Genomic DNA, 21,028 nt, shown 5'->3' on the forward strand with positions numbered 1-21,028 from the left:
TACTGCTTTGTAGCACAGTTTGAAGTTCGGGAGGTTGATTCCTCCCATTTTCTTTTTCCCAAGAATTGCTTTAGCTATTCGTGGGGGCTTATTGTTCCATATAAATTTCAGGAGTGTTTGCTCCATTTCTTTGAAGAATGTCATGGGTATCCTTATAGGGATTGCATTGAATTTATACAATGCTTTCGGTAGTATTGCCATTTTGACAATGTTAAGTCTCCCGACCCATGAGCAGGGGATATCTTTCCATTTCCTCATGTCCTCTTTTATTTCCTGAAGTAGCATTTTGTAGTTTTCTTTGTACAGGTCCTTTACGTCCTTAGTTAAGCTGATTCCTAGGTACTTGATTTTCTGGGGCACAATTGTGAACGGGATTGTTTTTTTTCATGTTGCTTTCTTCTCTCTCACTGTTTGTGTATAGGAAAGCCATGGACTTTTGGGTATTGATTTTATAGCCTGCAACTTTAATATACGAGTCTATTGTTTCTAGGAGTTTTTGGGTGGAGGTTATTGGGTTCTCTGAGTAGAGTAACATATCATCTGCGATTAGTGAGAGCTTGATTTCTTCCTTTCCTACCTGAATGCCCTTAACATCTTTTTCTTGCCTAATCGCTATTGCAAGTACTTCCAGTACTGTATTGAACAGCAGTGGAGATAGTGGGCATCCTTGTCTCGTCCCTGATCTTAGAGGGAAGGCTCTCAGTTTTTCCCCATTGAGGATGATGCTTGCTGTAGGCTTGTGGTAGATATCTTTAATTATGTTGACGAAGGTCCCCTCTATACCCATTTTGGCTAGGGTTTTCATCATAAAGGGGTGTTGGATCTTGTCAAATGCTTTCTCTGCATCTATTGATATAATCATATGCTTTTTATCTTTTCTTTTGTTGATATGATGGATTATGTTGATTGATTTCCGAATGTTAAACCATCCTTGCATCCCTGGGATGAATCCTACTTGGTCATGGTGTATGATCTTTTTGATGAGCAGTTGGATTCTATTTGCTAGTAGTTTGTTGAGGATCTTTGCATCTGTGTTCATCAGCGATATCGGTCTGTAATTCTCTTTCTTTGTGGTATCTCTGTCTGCTTTTGGTATCAGTGTGATATTTGCTTCGTAGAAACTGTTCGGAAGTGTTTTTTGTATTTCAATTTCGTGGAAAAGCTTAAAGAGGATTGGGAGTAAGTCCTTTTTAAAATTTGAAAGAATTCACTAGTGAATCCATCCGGGCCAGGACTTTTGTGCTTGGGGAGACTTTTTATTACCATTTCAATTTCCTTGATGGTGATAGGTCTGTTCAGGTATTCCAGGTCTTCTTGGTTCAGCCTTGGGAGTCTGTAGTAGTCTAGGAATTTATCCATTTCCTCAAGGTTTTGATGTTCCGTGGCATAAAGCTTCTCAAAGTACTCCCTGAGGATCCTTTGAATTTCTGTAGTTTCTGTTGTAATGACCCCCTTTTCATTTCTGATTCGGTTTATTAGGGTTTTCTCTCTCCCTTTCTTTGTGAGTTTTGCTAGAGGCTTATCGATCTTGTTAATTTTCTCAAAGAACCAGCTTTTGGTTTCATTGATCTTTCGGATTGTTTTTTGGGTTTCCATCTCGTTAATCTCTGCTCTGAGTTTTATTATTTCCTTTCTCCTGTTCGGGTTGTGCTCCTTTTTTTGGTCCTTCTCCAAGCTCTTAAGCTGTGAGGTTAGGTTACTTATGTGTGCTCACTCCTCCTTCCTGAGGAATGCTTGTGGAGCTATAAACTTTCCTCTTAACACAGCTTTTGCTGTGTCCCATCAGTTTTGGTAACTCGTGTTCTCATTTTCATTCGTTTCTAGGAATCTTTTGATTTCCTCTTTGATTTCCTGTCTAAGCCACTCGTTGTTCAATAGAGCACTGTTTAATTTCCAGGTGTTTGATTTAGTTTTCTGTTTTTGTGTGTGATTTACTTCTAATTTCAGCGCATTATGGTCTGAGAAGGTTGTTGATACAATCTCTACCTTCTTAATTTTATGGAGGCATGTTTTGTGGCTCAGCATGTGGTCTATCTTGGAGAATGTTCCATGTACCCTTGAGAAGAATGTGTATTCAGCTTTTTGTGAATGAAGTGTCCTGTATATATCTACTAAGTTCCTTTCTTCCATTGTTTCCCTCAGATGAAGTATGTCCTTGCTAAGCTTGAGTCTGGTTGATCTATCAAGAGGTGACAAAGCGGTGTTGAAATCTCCCACTAGTATTGTGCTACTATTGATGTCTTTTTCCAAATCTATGAGTAGTTGTTTTAAGTACTTTACTGGTCTCTCATTAGGTGCATATACATTTATTATTGTAAGTTCTTCCTGTGTAAAGATCCTTTGATCACTAAGAAATGGCCTTCACTGTCTCTTATGACCTTCTTCACTCTGAAATCGATGTGGTCTGATATTAAGGTGGCTACCCCAGCTATTTTATGGGAGCTGTTTTCCTGTAGGATTGTTTTCCAGCCTTTGACTCTGAGTCTGTGTTTGCTTTGACTATTGAAGTGTGTTTCTTGCAGGCAGCAGAATGTTGGGTTCAATTTTCTAATCCATCCTGCCACTCTGTGTCTTTTAATTGGTGCGTTTAGCCCATTGACATTGAGAGAGATTATTCTTATGGGATTTTGTCCCATTGTTCTGTTGAAATTAGGTGTATTTGACGGTCCTGTCCTGTGTTAAAGTAGCCCATTTAGTTGTACTTGTAACCATGGTCTTGAGTCTATGAAGTTCCTGAGCTGTTATTTGTCTGTGAAACTGTGTGTTGTTCCTTCTATTATGAATGAGAGTCTCGCTGGGTAAAGTATTTTTGGAGAGGCATTTATTTCATTGAGTTTTTTCACTATGTCCCACCACTGTTTTCGGGCCCTGAGGGTTTCATCAGAAAAATCAGCAGTGAATTTTAAGGATGCTCCTTTGTAAGAGATTTCTTTCTTCGATATTGCTGCTTTCAGAAGTTTGTCTCTGTCTAAAGTTTTGGTCATTTTGATCAGGATGTGTCTTGGGGTATTTTTGTTCAGATTTCTTCTAGCTGGTACCCTTCGGGCCTCCTGAATGTGGTCACAAGTTTTCTTCAGCTCTGGAAATGTTGCAGCAGTGATGTCTTTGACAGTTTCTTCTTCATCAGGGTTTTCTTCCTGTCCCTCTGGGACTCCAATAATTCTTATGTTACCCCTCTCAGCTTTATCATGATCTTCTCTTGCCATCTGTTCCCGAACTGTGAGTCTCTTTTCCATTTTCTGCTCTTTTCTGGCGAGTCTCTGAACTTGATCTTCGAGCTCACTGATTCTGTTCTCAGCAGCTGTTACTCTGCTTCTTAGGCCTTCCACTGAGGTTTTCAATTTGCCTACCAGGTTTTTCAGGTACGACATTTCCGATCGCATTTTTCTCATTTCTGCCTTCAAATCCTCTTGTCTTTTATTGGCATTGCTTTCCATTGTTTCTTTTAGTTCCCTAAGCATCCTAAGTAGCTCCCTTCTGAATTCCTTGTCAGAGAGGTTGTCTAACACTGCAATACTGTTGGTGTTTTCTGGGCTAGCCTCTTCAATAAGAAAGTTTGGTGGGCTTTTGCATTGCTTTACCATTGTGACCAGTGTGCTTTAGTCCTTCACGTTCACTGTTACTATTCTGGCCATTCTGGTTGAGTGAGGAGAGAGTTCCAGGATCCGTTCAGCTTTGTTGCCGCGGGATGTGATGTTGCCTCAGTTCCCGTCCCGCGCAGTTCAAGGGGGAAAACTGGCAATTCTAGGGCATTGAGCTAGCTGCACATTCCCTGGGGGAGTCCCAAGCCGTGGGGGCAGGCTGTACCTGGTTGGATGAGGAGAGACTGCCAGGAGCCGTTCAGTTTTGTTGCCGAACAATGGGCCTCGGTTCCCGTCCGGCGCAGATTATACTGTTCCATCTTATAGTGGGAAAGGATTTTGGATAAGGTTTTGTCGATGGTAGGCACCCTTCTACGTTTCTGAGTTTGACCTTCTTCTCAATCAGGCGTTATTCTTTGTTTTATAACCGACATTGAGTGAAACTTTTGGAGGAGGTGCTATTTGGTACTGAGCTTATACAGCTATTTTCAGACAGGTCTTTGTTGGAAATTGAGTAGGCGAGTAGGATGTTGTTGGATTGTAGTAAAAGAGGTGGGAAATTTTTGGTTGGTATTAGGGGGCAAGTTGTGGGATGAAAGTCCTGAGTGCTTGATGTTAGTGATATAACTGCGGCCGAGTTAGTGGCCGCCTGCAGAGGAGAAGGCCACGCCTACTTTTAAGAGGCCATTCCCCTTTCCTGGTGGCCACGCCCCTAGCCCGTCCCAGGCGACTCCCACCCAGGATCCTGGAATGGAGGAAGGGTCATCGACAGTATCCCCGCTGGGCTTCAGGTGGGAATCTGAGGTGCAGCTGGGGGGCAGGAGCACTTCCTGGCTGGACGCCCCCTACCCACCTGGAGGGGAGGGGCCGACGGACTGGTGGGCAGTCCCGCGGAGCTGGACGGGCACTCTCCCCACTGGGCTTCAGGCGGGAATCTCAACAAATATTTCTTTAGCAGAAAATTAGTATAAATTGTTGTATCTCACCATGGAGACATTAAGTCCTTGTATGAGAGATTATTAAGATGTTGTTTCAGCTTAAGTCTTTTATGTTTATGTTTTATTAATTGAGATTGATTGCCTTCTTTGTTACGTCCCATCCAATCTGATGGGCTACTACTTGTTTATCTGTGTTGTGGAGTTTGAGATGTCATTCGCATTCACGGCTGTTCACTCCAGGAAGTCCGGAATTTTTAATAGGGTGGTGCAGCTGGAGTTAAATTTTTAATGGGGTGGTGGCTTTAGTGTGTGTAAGTGACTTCTGGGGCTTATGGAAGTACAGGAAGCGGGGCAGAAGTAGCCCATCCTGACTCTGAGAAAGCCTGGAAGATCTCAGTCACAAAACCCACATACTTGAGTTTTTCAGCAGACTAATTTCTCTATGAGGTTGAGTCCCAAGACAATGGAGTCCCGTAGGGAGCATGGTGGCTATTTTGAAGTGTGGGAGCAAGTGCGGGCCAGGATTCTGTTTGGGTGGGTCAGCCCAGGACCCACCCCTCTTCCAGGGTACCATGGACATCTCAATCATGTGTGAGTGTCTGGAAAAAATATCCTTTGTGTCTTGTTGTTCTCTTGAGATTTATTTATGAATCTCTGGAGCCTGGTCTTACATGAGCCTACCTCTTGTTTTAGCTAATTGTTTTACCTACTTGTTTTAGTTTTACCATTTACATTTAAATTTGTCACATAGGTAAGCTATGATTATTGTTTGAATTTATTACTTTCAAAATATGCACCCAGAATAATATGTGTGGAATCTGTTATAAATTTTAATGTTACTGAGAATTAATTGGACACACTTGTGTGATTTCCTTTAAATAAAGCTGAGTTGTATAACTTAAAAGTGCTGTGTGGTCCATATATCCTTTGTTAAAAAGTCTATGAAATTACACAGCTTACTAGGGGTTGAAATGTACTTGAGAGCAGAAATGTTATGTCTCAGTTTCTTAAGTTTCTGACCAGTTTTTTTTTAATTGAATCACTGTGAGCTACAGTTACAAAGCTTTCACGTTTGAGTTTCGGTCATACAATGATCGAATACCCATCTCTCCACCAGCGCACATTTTCCACCACCAATGTCCCCAGTATTCCCCTCCCATCTCAACCCCCCACCGCCCCCATGCCTCTATGACAATTTCTCCCACACTCTCTACTTTTCAACATTATGGTTTGCTTGAATTTTTCCACCACCATTCAAGCCTGCCAGCCAGGGGCAGATGCTAGATACTTTATTTTCTGTTGCTTATTATGAATAACACGAGAGGTCACATGATCACAAAAGCAACCACACACTTCTGGAATTCTAAAATTGTAAATGGTTGGGTCCAGAGACATCTCTGTAGGGAGCTAATACATTTTGAGATTTATTTGGGAGTCTCTGAATCAAGACTGTTGATGCACTGAGATGGCGCCTGGAGGCAGATCCTGGGCATGACAGCCAGGATCCCAAGCGGGCACGGAGACTGGGAGGGTCAGCCCGTCTCAGCTACTGCCATGTGGCCTGGAGTCTTAGTCCTGGAATCCGCATACCTGGGTTTTGCTTCTGGAAACTCGTGGCCGCAGGGGTTTCATCTGGAGCGGGCAGAGAGGGCACGTCTGTTCTGTCTGAAGTGCCCCAGTAGAATTGGCTCAGTAAGAGGTCTGGAAAGATCTCCGGTGACCTGCTGCCTGACCAGTTCTTTCTGTAGTCTAAAAGACCATGTCATGTAAAGAAGTAGGGTTTGGTCAGTCCAAGCTAGGGACCTATAAAAGGAAATAGATATCTCTTAAAAGAAAAATACAGGGAAATTAGAAGTATAGAGGAAACAAAACAAAAATTAAGCTGACAAAGGTATAAAAAGAATTAAGAATAATAAGAGAAATATAGGAGATCTAAATATCACAGTCAAATATTATTTTCCTTTGGAAGCATCAAGATTACACAAAATACTGTAGGATATATATATATATATATATATGCATATATAATATATCAGCACACAAGTCTCAACCTTTAACAACATGCTACTAATCTCTAATAGAAGGTGTTAATGGCTCCTGGGTGAAATACAAAAATCTTCACACATTTTTTTCTAAGAAAACTTTTTTGGATCATTTTTAGTGGATTATTCATAACAAGAAATACAAAATAAATTACTTAGGTTCTGCTTTGGGGGCAGGGTTTGGGGTTTGGGATGGAAACACTTGAAATATGGCTATGGGAAGGTGTAATGGTGGTGAAATTGATGTTCAAATATTAAATGTAATCAATTATTGTGAACAACTTTATAAAAATAAAATTTAAAATACTGTAGGACCTCAATATGTGGATTACGTTTTTATGCTAATAATTTTCTTAGGTAATTAATTTTAAGTAAAATAGTATATATAGACCATAAGGTTCAGGATACTGTCATTTATTATTTTTTTGTTTTCATCTTTTGTTCTTATCTTTTCCATTCACATTTTAACTCATTTACTACACCAATATAATAATATAGAGATTCAAAGTTTAAAAATTACAAAGACAATACTGGAAAAGAAAAATTACATCTTGTTCCTTTGAATTTACATTTCAAACCATCTCTATATAAATCAAGACAAAGTGAATCTTCTAGCAAAGTGAAGTTTATTGTCTGCAGAGTTCATTTTGACAAGTCAGTTTTATGTTCACAGTTTCTATGCAGAAAGACCATTCGACATAGTAATATCCATTCACTAAACACACTGGCAGAGTGACAAAGCCACGCAGGTTCCGGGGCCGAGATCTCCAAGCCTACTCGGATTGGAGTCGAGCATCCTCCACCCAGATCCTCCAAATTCCAGTAGGCGGGGGTCACACCCACCACATGGCCCCCTGGTGCCGTGTAATCCCATCAACGGCCAAGACTCAGAGACTATAAAATCCAGCTCCCGGACGAGACCAGTGCAGTCTCCTGCCCCTGCACCTGGCTGTTCCTCGCCGGGGTCCCTTGGAGGGGAGTGGGTTGAGCTTTCCTTCCCGCCCCGACCAGGGCTCCGGCAGCCGAAGACCTCCAGGACCAGCCACCACCATGCTGAGACCACTCTCCGCACACATGAAGGTACTGGCAGAGGGACAAAGCCACGCGGGTTCCAGGGCCGAGATCTCCAAGCCTACTCAGATTGGAGTCGAGCATCCTCCACCCAGATCCTCCAAATTCCAGTAGGCGGGTGTCACGCCCACCACATGGCCCCCTGGTGCCGTGTAATCCCATCAACGGCCAAGACTCAGAGACTATAAAATTCAGCTCCCGGAACCGCGTGGCCGCATTTGCGGCCGTGCGACATCTTATCAGGACATCTTTTTATGACATCTTATTATCTCATTCCTACTTTGGACAAATTTGCAGGCTATTGAATGTAGCCTGCCCACAGGGCAGAGTCTGGCAAACTCCCCGTGGCGTACTAAATATGCCAAATACCGGTAACATTGATGGGTCTCATTCTTCTAAAGAGCCTTGAATATAATCTCAGGGCTAGGATGAAAGATGTTACTGGGGCCTGCTCGAGGCAATCGACGAAAAACAGAATGATGAATGAATGAATGAATGATGAAACAAACAGCAGTTTACAAAGAAACAATCTTTAATCTGATAAGCAACTATAAAAAGCAGTGAGATAGTATCATGAAAATAATATTCAATGAAATACTTTGAGGAAAAGGGTACTATTGTAAAATTAAAATGTCCACCATTCAGGAAAAAATCTGTACTCAGAAGCTAATATAATGTACAAAATAATCTAGTACAAGTAAGTGATTCAACCAGATATGAGGCCCAAGATCTCAATATAGTAATTACTTTTTAAATTATTCTAACATTGTTGCTATATTTAAACTTGTAATCATATGCTTTATATGTATTCTAGCCTCTGACTTAACAGTTTGCGTAGACAAATGTATTCACCCATGTCTGTTTGTGAATATAGAACAGATTTCTTTTAGCTTGCATCAGACAGAAATGTTTATCTCAGAGGACTGAGCTCACCTTGCTGGTGAAATCGGCCAAGTCCACATTCAGACTCCTTCACAAGACAACTGAACAGCAGCTGTGATTTGAGAAAATGATGGTTTTCTCAAATATTCAAATTTAGTGGGGTGACACAAAAGCAGACTTCTGAGTAGATGGTTACTATTTTTTACTGGTTTTGGACCATTCCTGGTGGTAGTTTATGATAACAGTAATAAATTCGTCAGGAATGTCTTCTAACCTTTCAATCTTTTCTAATTTTCTTTCTTTTCTATTTGGAGATATTCAATCCTGTATTGTCTATTATATGTGCCATAAATACGTATTTATGCACTGTACTTTTGTCTTTAATAATTTTACTCATCCCTGGCTTCACATGTTTTTCTACACAGAATAAGCCAATTAGTCCTCCACTCCGCCTCTTTATTTTGTCTCCGGAAGAGATCCCTGCAGAAATTAATTCCTTTTCACTAGATCACCGATCTACTTCCCAAGCTTTAAAAAGGTTTGTATTGTGACATATATAAAAGATAAAATTGACATCTTCAGGGGCTGGAGCGATAGCACAGTGGGTACAGCATTTGCCTTGCACGCGACCGACCCGGGTTGGATTCCCAGCATCCCATATGGTCCCCTGGAGCACCACCAGGAGTAATTCCTGAGTGTAAAGCCAGGAATAACCCCTGAGTATCACCAGATGTGATCCAAAAAGCCAAAAAAAAATTGGCATCTTTGTTCTTACGTGTGCAGCGATGCTAACTACAGTGATGATGTCGTGCAACCAACTGCCTTTCATCTTCCTCTCCCCTTCCTTCTGCAGGGCAGAGACTGCTCTGTAAATAATGCACATGCTTTCCCCTCTTCTCTCCAGGAACCTGCAACCACAACTCTGTTCTGTTTCTAAGATTCCAGCTACTTATTAGAGTTCCTGTCTAAGCTGATTCAATATGTGTTTCTCTGTTTCTCACTGATTTGTTCACTTGGCAGCATGTCTTTAGTGTTCACCATGTGTCAGAATTTTCTGAGAAGCTCAGTAGTGCTCTGTTTTATGTCTATACAGCATTCTGCTACTTCCTCTTCTACCGCTAGACACTTGTGCGTTGCTTCTTCTATGCTTGTGCTATTGTGAATAATGCTGTGTGCTTGGTTGTAATATCTATTTTTGACTCTTTTCAGTCTTTTGGGCAACTACCCTGGAGCCAAACAGCTGTACTATATGGGAGTCTTATTCTAATTTTTGTCTTTAGAATTTCATTTTAAATTACCGCTATTATTATCATTATTTTGTATTTGGGAGATATGGGTCCTGGAAGGAAGCCAGACCAGAAGGGTCCGTATTTAGAGGAGATGCAGAAACACTGACAGATATGGTGTCACAGTGTGTAGCCAGTCTGGTATGTGTTCTACCAAATAAACCTTCCTTATGTGGGAGTCAACAGGGTCAGTACTTAATGGTGTGTCTGGACATCAAGTCGTGGACATGTGTCAGGAAGGAGGTGCCTGCAATTCTCTGTCATGCCGTGACCTGGAAGTACTGTGTCACTTGCTCCCAGGCTGCTGTCTTTCCCATTGGCTTTGTGAGGGTCCAGCTCTGACTCCAGGCTTTTTGTTTGTTCCCTTTTGACTTACTTGTGCTTTATTGACTTCTTCACCTAGGAGCCCTTGGGTCTAATATTTTCCCCTCTCTCTTTGTTTATGAGCACTGAGGCTAGTAATGTGTATGGATTTGGGTTTATACATAATAAGGTGGTGGTGGCAGGAGTGAAAAGGGGGGTTGGACTACATCCGGTGGTGCGTAGGGCTTACTGCTGGCTCTGGGCTCAAGGATCACTCCAGGAAGCAGGAAGTACTCTGGGCGACCATATGTGGAGCTGGAGAACAAACTGGGGTCAGCTACACAGCCTTATCCTGGTTCTATCTCTTTGATCACACAAAATCGGGTTTAAGATAAACTGCTATTTAGTCATTGTATGACCATTAACAAATGAACTTTTCTTGGGTCCATTTATTTAAAAACGCAAATTATTTCTTAAGAGGTAAGTAAAAGGGATGCTGCTGGAACATAGTGTTTGTGTGTGTGTGTGTCTGTGTTTTATGATTAAAATCAGTTCTTTTATTGAGGGAGAGAAGTTACTCCAGTGTTCCCTGGTGGAGAGAAAGGGGGAAAGTGGGAAGTCAAGTTTGCTGGTGAGAACTGAAGGCTCTGCAAACATTGTCAGAATCCAGGCTTTTCTGGATCTTTCCATGCCTTGTGTCTACGGATCAGCAAAGGGTTCTAGAGACCAAATGAGAGGATTCTTTCAGCTGTCAACCAAGAGGCTTTAGGTCTTCTCTCAGCCAAGGCATCCAGTGAAAATACAATTTATTTTTCAGAATCCTCTGGGGAATTAAATAGTCTCTTTCGCATTGTATTACCATGCCTCTGCTCCTTCTTCAAGCATTTTTCTCATCTCTCAATCAAGATCATTGCAATGACCAAAACATTTCAGAGAGCCGTGATTTTTGTGACATTCCTCAAGCAAGCTTATCAAGATGTTGCACTCTTCAGTTGTGCAAGTGTGGAGATAAGTCGGGATGCATCCTTAGGAGGAGGTGACGGACCCCAGCAGAACAACCCGGACGGCGGCCCAGTTGGGTGCCTGCTGCAGAGCTGGTGCGGCGCGCTCGGTGCTGACCCGCCTAGCCTGGCCGAGACGCGGCTCAGGGCGCATGCGCGGGCGCGCCCAAGTACGGCGGCCGCGAGGGCCCGCGGCGGCCCCTCTGGAACTTAGTTTTGAGAAAATTAAATGTGGGGAACACTAGCCAATTAAAAATTATTATGATAATTCAGGTGATATGTTTATAATAGTGTAAATACCATTTATGGTTTTAATGGATAGTTAGAACAGTTCCCTGGAAGCCACTGCCCAGTCCCCACCTCAAATGATACTTCTAGTCTGTCGCTTCATTCCCCCCACCCTACATCCCTTGCTTGGTGAGAGCAGTATAATACATGTAAACGAGTATATGTATATGTATATGTGTATGTATATGTACATGTACATGTACATGTATATGTATATGTATATGTATATGTATATGTATATTCCACAATTGTTAAGCAGATTGAGTAGATGATAGAACTTTGTAGACCAGCATTACTCAACAAGAGATCAAATAACTCCTAGGGGCCCTCCAGGATGTTACAAGGGGAACACAGGTTTAAATCTATAAATGGGTGATTTTTGCCTCTAGTCTTGTGACAAGGTTAGAATACCAACTGATAGAACGGGGTGCCACAAGAAGAAACAAGGCCCGAAGGGAGTTGTAGTCAGTGAAAGGGTGAGAAACAACGATTTGGGCCACTAGTTTTGTTCACTGGTTCTGGAGATTACTAAGATGGTTCAAGTGTCAGCTCTGGATATTAAAGTATTTTTCTCTTCCATCAAATTTTACTCATATTGAGATAATACATTTGTGGTTTTATATATATATATATACATATGCATACATATGTTGCATTTTGGTGATCAGTTCTTTGTGATTATTAATGGTTTTCTCTCTCCTTGGTGATTCTTCTTATTCTGAGGTTCATCCTAGTAGCATTCTAGCTAATTTAGATTTTATTTTTGGGGGGTCACACATGGCGATGCACAGGGGTTATTCCTGTCTCTGCACTCAGGAATCTTGGAAAATGTTCCCTGTGCATTGGAGAAGAATGTGTATTCTGTTTTTGGGGGATTAAAAGCCCTGTGAATATCTACTAGCTCTCTCTCTTCCATTTCTTCCTTCAGCACCAGTAGTTCCTTTTTTAGTTTTAGTCTCATTGATCTATCAAGAGGTGATAAAGCAGTGCTGAATTTTCTGACTACTATTGTGTTGCTAACAATGTCCTCCTTGAAGTTTTAAGCATTTTGCTGACCCCTCTTGGGCATGTATAAATTTAGGAGTGTAATTTCTTCCTGATGTACATATTTCTTGATTATTGTGAAATTAAATAAATAAATAAATAAAATAAAATAAAACCCAGCTCCCGGAAGTGTGCGGCCACATTTGTGGCCTTGCAACCTCTTATTCTCAAGCTCTTGCTCTCAGAGAACCCAGCAGGCTACTGAGAGTATCATTCTCGCATATATTACTGACTGGGAACACCTGTAAAGCTGATTAGAGGCTGTCCCAAAAGCATCCATTGCTCTCGGAGAGCCTGGCAAGCTACTGAGAGTGTCCCGTATGGCAGAGCCTGGCAAGTCACCTATGGCATACTCAATATGCCAAAAACAATAACAATGATGGTTCTCATTCCTCTGACCCTGAAAGAGCCCCCAATATGTCACTGGGCTACACTAGCATGTGACAAGGATGAGTGGAGATGTTACTGGTGCTTGCTCTAGCAAATGGATGAACACGGGATGACAGTGATACAGTGATACAGTGATGCTCATTCCATTACTATTCACAATAACTAAAATATGGAAACAATTCAAGAGCCCAAGGCTTGGTGGCACGGTTTAACACACACAGTCCATTTGCTTTTCTGCTCCAAGCGCCTGGTTCTCTGTGCTAAGTCCTTGTGCCTCTGGGGCCGTGGCCGTGCCAGAGAGCCGCTCGTGGGGGGCAGCTGGCGACCTCGCTGGGGCGTGGGGGATGGCCCACAAAGCCCCCCTTCCCATGAGGTCCCCGCCGCTCCCCCGAGCCCGGCTCAAACCTGCTTTCCACAAGGCTCCCGTGCGGCCGCCATCTTTCTTTCCAGAGCTACCCTGGCTTTTTTGAAGAAATTGGTTGCTTGAAAGTTCGTTTTCCTTCCTTGACCTTGAGTCTATTTTTACTATGACTGTTTGTGTTTTTCTTATAGACAGCAGAATGATAGATTTAGATTTTTAATCCATTTTTCAACTCTGTGACTCTATTGGTGCACTTAAACCATTGACGATAAGAGAGAATATTTTCATTGGGTTTTGTGCCAACATTCTGTAGAAGATTGTTTTATTTTGGGGTTTTATTTTGTGTTACACTAGCCCCTTCAGTTTTTCATTTAAGGTTTAAATCTACAAAATTCCTGAGCTGTTATTAATTCATGAAGTAGTATATCATTCAAATCTGAATGAGAGTCTAGCTGGATACAGTATTCTGAGGAAATCATTTCATTGAGTTTTTTTTTAAACTATATTCCAATATCTTTGGACCCGGAGCGTTTCGTCTGATAAGTCTGCTGAAAATCTAAAAAGTTCTCCTTTGTATGTGATTTCTTCTTTGATCTTGCTGCTTTCAGTATTGTGTCTCTATCTTTGCTATTTGTCGTTCTCATTATGTTTCTTTGATTCGTTTTATTAGGGTCTTTTTTAGCTGGTACCCTTCGGGCTTCTTGGATCTGGAAGCCTGCATTCTCCAGCTCTGGGAACTTCTCAGTAGTGATGTATTTAACAGTTACTACCAATAATGGTAGTAATTGGGCTTGCCTCCCTGTTCTGGTACTCAGATGATTTTTATGTTATGCCTTTTGAACTCATTCCATATATCTCTTACTCACCATTGAGCTATTTTGAAGTCTTTTACCATATTCTGTTGTTGCCTTTATGTTTTCCGGAGCACATCTTCAAGCTCACTGATTCTGTCTTTAGCCGTTGTTATTCTACTGTTGAGGGCATCCCCTGAGTTTTTTATTTCATCTACCAAATTTTTTATTAGTGACAATTCTGTTTGTAGCTTTTTAAAAAATTTATGCTCTCATTTCTTTCTGTATTGTATTGACTGCCCCTTCCACCATTTCTTTCATATCCTCTCCATTTTATTGGATGTCCATTCCACTGTTTCTTTGAGCTCAATAACATCCTCTTAGCTTCACCTCAGAATTCTTTATCAGAGAGATTCTTAATGTGGGTATTCCCTGTTGAGGCTTCAGCTTGATCGATAGTGTTCTCTTCTTCCCCCTTCAAGTATAGTATCTTCCTCTTTCAAGTATAGTACGTTGGTGCTCCTGTGCGAATTCTGTGGGACCTCTAACACTGATCCAGGCAATATTTTCTTTTGAATTAGGTTTGTACAGATTCTTGTGTTCACAGTTATTTTGTTGAATTTTGCTTGGAATAGAACGGCAGACTACTGGCTTAATGCAGCTGGGGTAGCCAGGCTTTAGTCATAAGAGTTCTGTAAAGGAGGCTGAGATATGGGTCCAGTGCAGCATGAAAGGGAAATTAATTGTCATATGCATGATCTGCAGCAACCCAAGAGGCCATGACCCCTGCCACGGGTATACCTGGGGGGAAGGGTCCCTGCGTTGGTGCAGATCCTGGTTTACAATTCAAGTCTCACTTCTAGAACACTTGTAAAACCGCAGGTGTCCGCTGTCAGGTAGTTGCTCATTTGGGCCATGAGGTGCTTTTTAAAACTATTTTTGACAAGAAACTCATGTGGAAATTTGAGTCAGATTAGGAGAGTTGAACGGGTTCTGAGATACTGTTTTCATTAGCACGATGCTGCTGCACATTCCTTCAGTGCAACCTGGTTATCAGGATGGAGCTTTGTTGCTGGAATTCTGCTTGGAGCTGTACTTCTCACTGTTTCCCTACTCACTGCTGTACCTGAGAAATTTTTAGTGTTCTGCCTTCCATCTTCCTCTCCCCTTCCCTCTGCAGGTGGAGACTGCTCTGTAAATAACGCACACGCTCCTCCCTCTTCTCACCAGGAACCTGCAACTCTTCATTCTGTCTTCAAGATTCCAACTCATTAGAGTACCTGTCTAGGCTGAATCAACATAGCATTTCTGTTTCTTGCTGGTTTATTCACTTGGTAGCATATGTTTAGGATTTACCATGTGTCAAAATTTCCTGAAAAACACAGTTTTTTGGGTCTTTTTAATTTGTATTAGTGAAACACCATGAGGTGCAGTTGTAGACTTACACATTTTTGTGCTTGGGTTTCAGTTATACAATGATCAAATACCCATCCTTCCACCAGTGCCCATTCTCCACCACCACTTATTCCAGTATCACTCCCACTCCCCTACCCCCCATCCCACCCTGCCTCTGTGGCAGGGCATTCCCTTTTGTTCTCTCTCTCCTTTTGGGTGCTGTGGTTTGGAAAAGAGGCATTGAGTGGCAATCATGTTCAGTCGATAGTCTACTCTTAGCACGCATCTTCCATCCTGGGAGGATCCTCCCAACACCCTTTATTTGGTGCTCCCTTCTCTATCTGAGCTGACTTTTACCCACAACATGTGTGACTGGCCTCCAAGCCATGGAGTAAACCTCCTGGTCCTTATCTCAGCTATTCTTGGGTGTTAGTCTCTTATTTTGTTACTTTATGTTCCCCAGATGAATGCAGTTTTTCTATGTCTGTCCCTCTCTTTCTGACTTATTTCGCTTAACATGATACTTAACATGTAGTACCACTTGTATGTAAATTTCATGACTTCATCTTTTCTAATAGCTACACAGTACTCCATTGTGTAGCTGTACCAAAGTTTCTTTAACCAGTCATCTGTTTTCGGGCACTCAGGTTTTTTCCAGATTCTAGCTATTGTAAACAGCGCTGCAATGAACAAACAAGTGCAGATGTCACTTTGATATACGTTTTTGCCTCTCTGGGATGTATTCCCCGGAGTGGTATTGCTGGGTCCAATGGGAGTTCAATTTCTAATTTTTGGAGAATCGTCCATACTGTTTTTGAAAAGAGTTGAACCAGTTTACATTCCCACCAGAAGTGAAGGAGGGTCCCTTTCTCTCCACATCTGCGCCAACACCGGTTGCTTTTGTTCTTTTGGATGTGGGCCAGTCTCTGTGGTGTGAAATGATATCTCATTGTTATTTTGATCTGCATCTTCCTGATGATTAATGGTGTAGAGCATTTTCTCATGTGCCTTTTAGCCATTCGAATTTTTTCTTTGAGAAAGTTTCTATTCATTTCCATGCCCCATTTTTGATGGGGTCGGATGTTTTCTTCTTGTGGAAGTGTTAAAGGGGTCAGTGCTTAATGATGTGCCCAGAGGAGGGAGGTGTCTGCAAGTCTCTGGCCATGCCATGACCTGGGGTTACTGTGTCACCTGCTCCGGGCTGCTGTCCTTCCTGCTTTCTCAAGGTCCAGCTCTGTCTCCAGGCTTTTTGTTCCTATTTGACTTGCTTGTGCTTTATTGACTTCTCCATCCAGGAGTCCTTGGGACTAATATTTTCCCCTCTCTCTTTGTTTATGAGCACTGAGACTAGTCATGTGTATGGATTTGGCTTTTTACATAATGAGGTGTTGGTGGTAGGAGTGGGGAGCGGGGGTTGGGTCACACCTGGTGGTGCTTAGGGGTAATTGCTGGCTCTGTGCTCAGGGATCACTCCAGGCAGTGCTCAGGGGGACCATATATGGAGCTGGAGATAAAACTGTGTTCAGCTACACAGTTTTACTCTTGTTATATCTCTTTGAACTTACAAAATTGGGTTTAAGATAAACTGCTCCTTTGTAATTGTAATAGCAAATGAACTTTCCCTGTGTCTGTTTCTGTAAAAATGAAAACTAAGTATTTATTAAGAGGTAAGTAAAGTGGTTATTGCTGGAGCATAGTTTTGAGAAAATTAAAAGTGGGGAACACTAGTGAAATTTTAAAAAAATATGACATTTTAGGTGATGTGCTTATAATAGTTTTAATACCAGCTATGGGTTTGACAAACAGTTAGAACAGTTTCCTGGCCAACAATTGCCATGTTCCCACCTCCAGAACCATGTTATACTTTTAGTCCATCCCTTCACTATGCCACCACAACCCTTGCTAGGTAATTGCAGTATTATGCATAGAAGCATACATATTTAATAACTTTTTGTATCTTGAAATGCTGTAAACTTGTGCCTGTTTCTTATTTTCACAAAGAGTTTGAAATCAGGTTGAATATGGAAGCTATTTTTTTGAAAGTAATTTATTCATATGATGCTTACTTGTATAGCCTTTATGTCTATTACATAGAGTAGGTAGGGATTGAAGGAGATTTTGTTACTGGGTTTAGGTTTGTAACATTCTTTAACTGTTATGGAATTGGAGAGTTACAGTTAAACCAGAGCCCTTAGGTAAGATTTTCAGTTGTAACTGTAGTCTGACAGTGTATGAGATGAGTTTCTAGTTCTCATCTGACAGGGTAGGAGATAAGTTTCTGTTGTTCTCGGTGAGTCTGTCTTGAGATTTCTCAGTTGTGTTAATATTTCAACATTATATATTCTGTGTCAGCTGAATCATGTCTTTATTTCTTATTTCCTTCATCTACTTTTGATATGGTAGTTCTTCATGGCCTACTTTCTTACTTTTGCTGGGTTCTCCTCAGAAATTCTCCAGAGTCACTCCTGTAGTACTCAGGGCCTCTGGATAGTGCTGGGCACCCTGTGGTTGTTAAGGATTAAGCCCAGGCCGTGCCCATACAAGTCATGCCTTCCATCTTGTGTAGCTCACGCCCAGCCCTTTCTCTAGCTTTTAAGGGTAGAAACTTTGGGGATCTATTTGAAGACTTGCCCTTTGGGCTCAGAGAGTCCACAAGTCCCTGGTGGTACTTATTGACTACTACTGCCTCAGTCTGTGCGTGTTGCTGCTGGCATTTTTGGGGGACATATGTGGTGCTGGGGGTCAAACTAGGGTTGGACATGTGCAAGGCCAGTCTCTTAACCCCTGTGATATATCTCTACACCTCACTAGAAGTGCATTTATAAGTTTTTTTTTTCCTGGAGATACTGCATTAATCACACTAATTTGTTTCACATGTTTATGCAACTAAACATGCTGATTTGAATTTTGTATTCCACATGCCTATGCTTCTTTGGAAGTTTACTGTTTAACTTACAAGGGTATTGATGCTTTTCCAACATCTGTCTTTTCCTAATTTCTACTTTAAGCCAGGTTGTTCAGAGGATAAATTTTTGAAATCTTTTCAATCTTGTTACATTTTATCAGCATTCATTATGAGCTTTGGAGAACAAAATCAGTGTTGTTTTTTTTTTGTCCCATCTGAAAGTGCTCTGGGTGTAATGCAATCCATATGATCAGGCCTCATTCCTGGTGGAGGTCAGAGCAGCCATACTGTGTATCGGGGATCTAAGCCAGGTCAGCTATCTACAAGGCAAGAACACTTTTGCTGTTCTATCAATCCAGCACTTGAAATCAGTATTTATATTGGATTGTTGCTGGGTTTTATGTTCCAAACGAGGCTTCTGCAGCGATCACACATTCAGGACATACCACGATCATTAAGAATGCCAGGATGATCAGCATTAGGGGAAGGATTAACTCCCTCCACTTATTTAATTGCTTAATGTGCTTAATGAGACGGGAACACTGTATGTAGTAGATGATTCCACAAAAACCTGAGGCCGGGAAAGCAGATCTGCCCGGGAATGAGGCAACCAGGGCGCTCTGCTCTGATGAACTGGACTCGGGGTTTGCGGCTCCAGGCAGATTTCCTTAGAGCCCTGCAGAAGCAGCTCCAGAGTCTACAAACAGTCCGGGGAGTTCCCAGGGAGTGAAGGACCCTCTTGGGCCTCACCCCTGTACATCATCAGCAAGATTGAACCAGGAGAGCCAGGGTGGAAGGTTGGCCCCGAGAGAAGGGGCCGGGACCATCTCAATGTAGGTCACTGCTCTCCTTTAGAGGCCAGACAGAGTGCAGGGGTTCAGGGGCAAGGGGTCGCGCCAGGGGTCCCAGGACTTTGTAAGGGGCCAGATGCAGGCAAGCAGCGAGGATGCTGGCCGCAGCGCCCCCGGCGGCCGTCAGTGGTACAGCGGGGGCGGCGCCCAGCGGTACCCCTGATGTCACACTGCTGCTTTGTTACATGGAATGCGCATCCACCTATAACCTTGGACCTCAGCGCAGGGGCCTCAGAGACTTTCTGCGCTCTTTGCCTTGAACCTTTGAGAAATGCTCGACACGTGCGTGCCTAAACTTAAGAACTGGAGGCGTTGGATCCGACCGTTAGTGCTGACCCTCTATCTGCTGGCCGTGGTCGTGACCATCCCCCTGGGTGTGTGGCACCTGCAGAAACTGGAAGTCAGTATCCACACCAAGGCGTGGTTTATCGCCGGGATCTTCGTGCTGTTCACCATCCCCGTGACCTTCTGGGAGATTTTGCAGCACTTGGTGCACTACACGAGGCCCGAGCTTCAGAAACCCATCATGAGGATCCTCTGGATGGTGCCCGTGTACAGCATAGACAGCTGGGTGGCTCTTAAGTATCCGTCCATCGCCATCTACGTGGACACCATGCGGGAGTGTTACGAAGCGTATGTCCTCTACAACTTTATGAACTTCCTATTCAACTACTTGAAGAGCCAGTACCCCAACCTGGAAGCTATGATGCAAGGCAAAGAGAAGACGCAGCCCCCCATACCCTTCTGCTGCTGCCCGCCCTGCCCCGTGGGAGAGGTGTTGCTGTACCGGTGCAAGCTGGGAGTGCTGCAGTACATCCTAATCAGGCTGATCACCACCTACGCCGCCGTGATCTGTGAGATATTCAAGGTGTACAGTGAAGGAACCTTCAGCTTGCACAGAGCCTGGATGTATTTGGTCATCATCAACAACGTGTCCCAGTTCTTTGCCATGTATAGCCTCCTGATATTTCATAAAGCCCTGAAAGAGGAGCTGAGGCCCATCCAGGCAATAGGAAAGTTCCTTTGTGTGAAGCTTGTCGTTTTTGTCACATTCTGGCAAGCAGTGTTGATTGCTTTGCTGGTGAAATTTGGTGTAATTTCCCAGAACTCCACCTGGGAGTGGCAGACAGAAGAGACAGTGGCCACGGGGCTGCAGGACTTTATCATCTGCATAGAAATGTTCATTGCCGCCATAGTCCACCACTACACCTTCTCTTATGCCCCTTATATGGGAGACGAAGAACGAGGAACATGTTGCTCTTTGTTCCTAGAAATATGGGATATCTCTGACATCAAAAGTGACATTTCTAAGCAGGCGAAGAACATTAGCAAAACGTTAAGGGGGAAACCAAAAAGTAAAACTGTTCCAATGGACGAAGATGAGCAATTCAACCTGTTGTCTTCGTCACCAGACACTTCAGTCACTTCTTCCACATCACTGCCACACATTGGTAGTCACCAAGAGCTTGAAGAAGTCCTGGTAGAATAGAATGTGCCTAGTACAGTTACATATACGTAAGTCATGTAAAATGACACAGAAGAACACATGGAAGAAGCTGAGACTTCAGAATCCATAAGCCATAATCCATAATCCAGTGCTATACTCCTCAATACTTTTTATTTCTCTGTGTTCCTCTTTCTTCCCTTCTTCATTTCCTCCTACTGTATTCCACTCTCCCTTTCTCCTTTTTATTTTATTCTTTTTCCTCCCTCCCATCCTAGAGCAATGCAGAGGACCATCGCTTGGACAGCCAATCTATGGAGAAGACATCAGACATAAGGACGTTCGGTCCAGGTACAAGTTCCAGTTCTGCACAGACTCATTAGGCTCACCTTGACCTGCCTCCAGTGAGGCTCCCACACTCCCACAGGCAGACAGGGAGTGTCCCAGTGTCTGCC

At 42.7% G+C, this 21,028-nt stretch overlaps 1 protein-coding gene across 1 annotated transcript; it reads left to right on the forward strand.

Annotated features, from left to right (window-relative positions):
- The first annotated feature begins 19,400 nt into the window (after positions 1-19,400).
- Positions 19,401-20,618, forward strand: LOC130031241 (transmembrane protein 184C-like). The gene has a single exon (XM_056122503.1). It carries the CDS (start codon positions 19,401-19,403, stop codon positions 20,616-20,618), a length of 1,218 nt encoding a protein of 405 aa, XP_055978478.1.
- The last annotated feature ends 410 nt before the right edge of the window (positions 20,619-21,028 follow it).

Source organism: Sorex fumeus, unplaced genomic scaffold (assembly GCF_029834395.1).
Source record: "Sorex fumeus unplaced genomic scaffold, SorFum_2.1 ptg000046l, whole genome shotgun sequence".
NCBI classification, from domain to species: domain Eukaryota; kingdom Metazoa; phylum Chordata; class Mammalia; order Eulipotyphla; family Soricidae; genus Sorex; species Sorex fumeus.

Excerpts from the sequence above, each read along its gene's own strand:
- LOC130031241 (XM_056122503.1), top strand. The coding sequence starts at position 19,401 with ATGCTCGACACGTGCGTGCCTAAACTTAAGAACTGGAGGCGTTGGATC.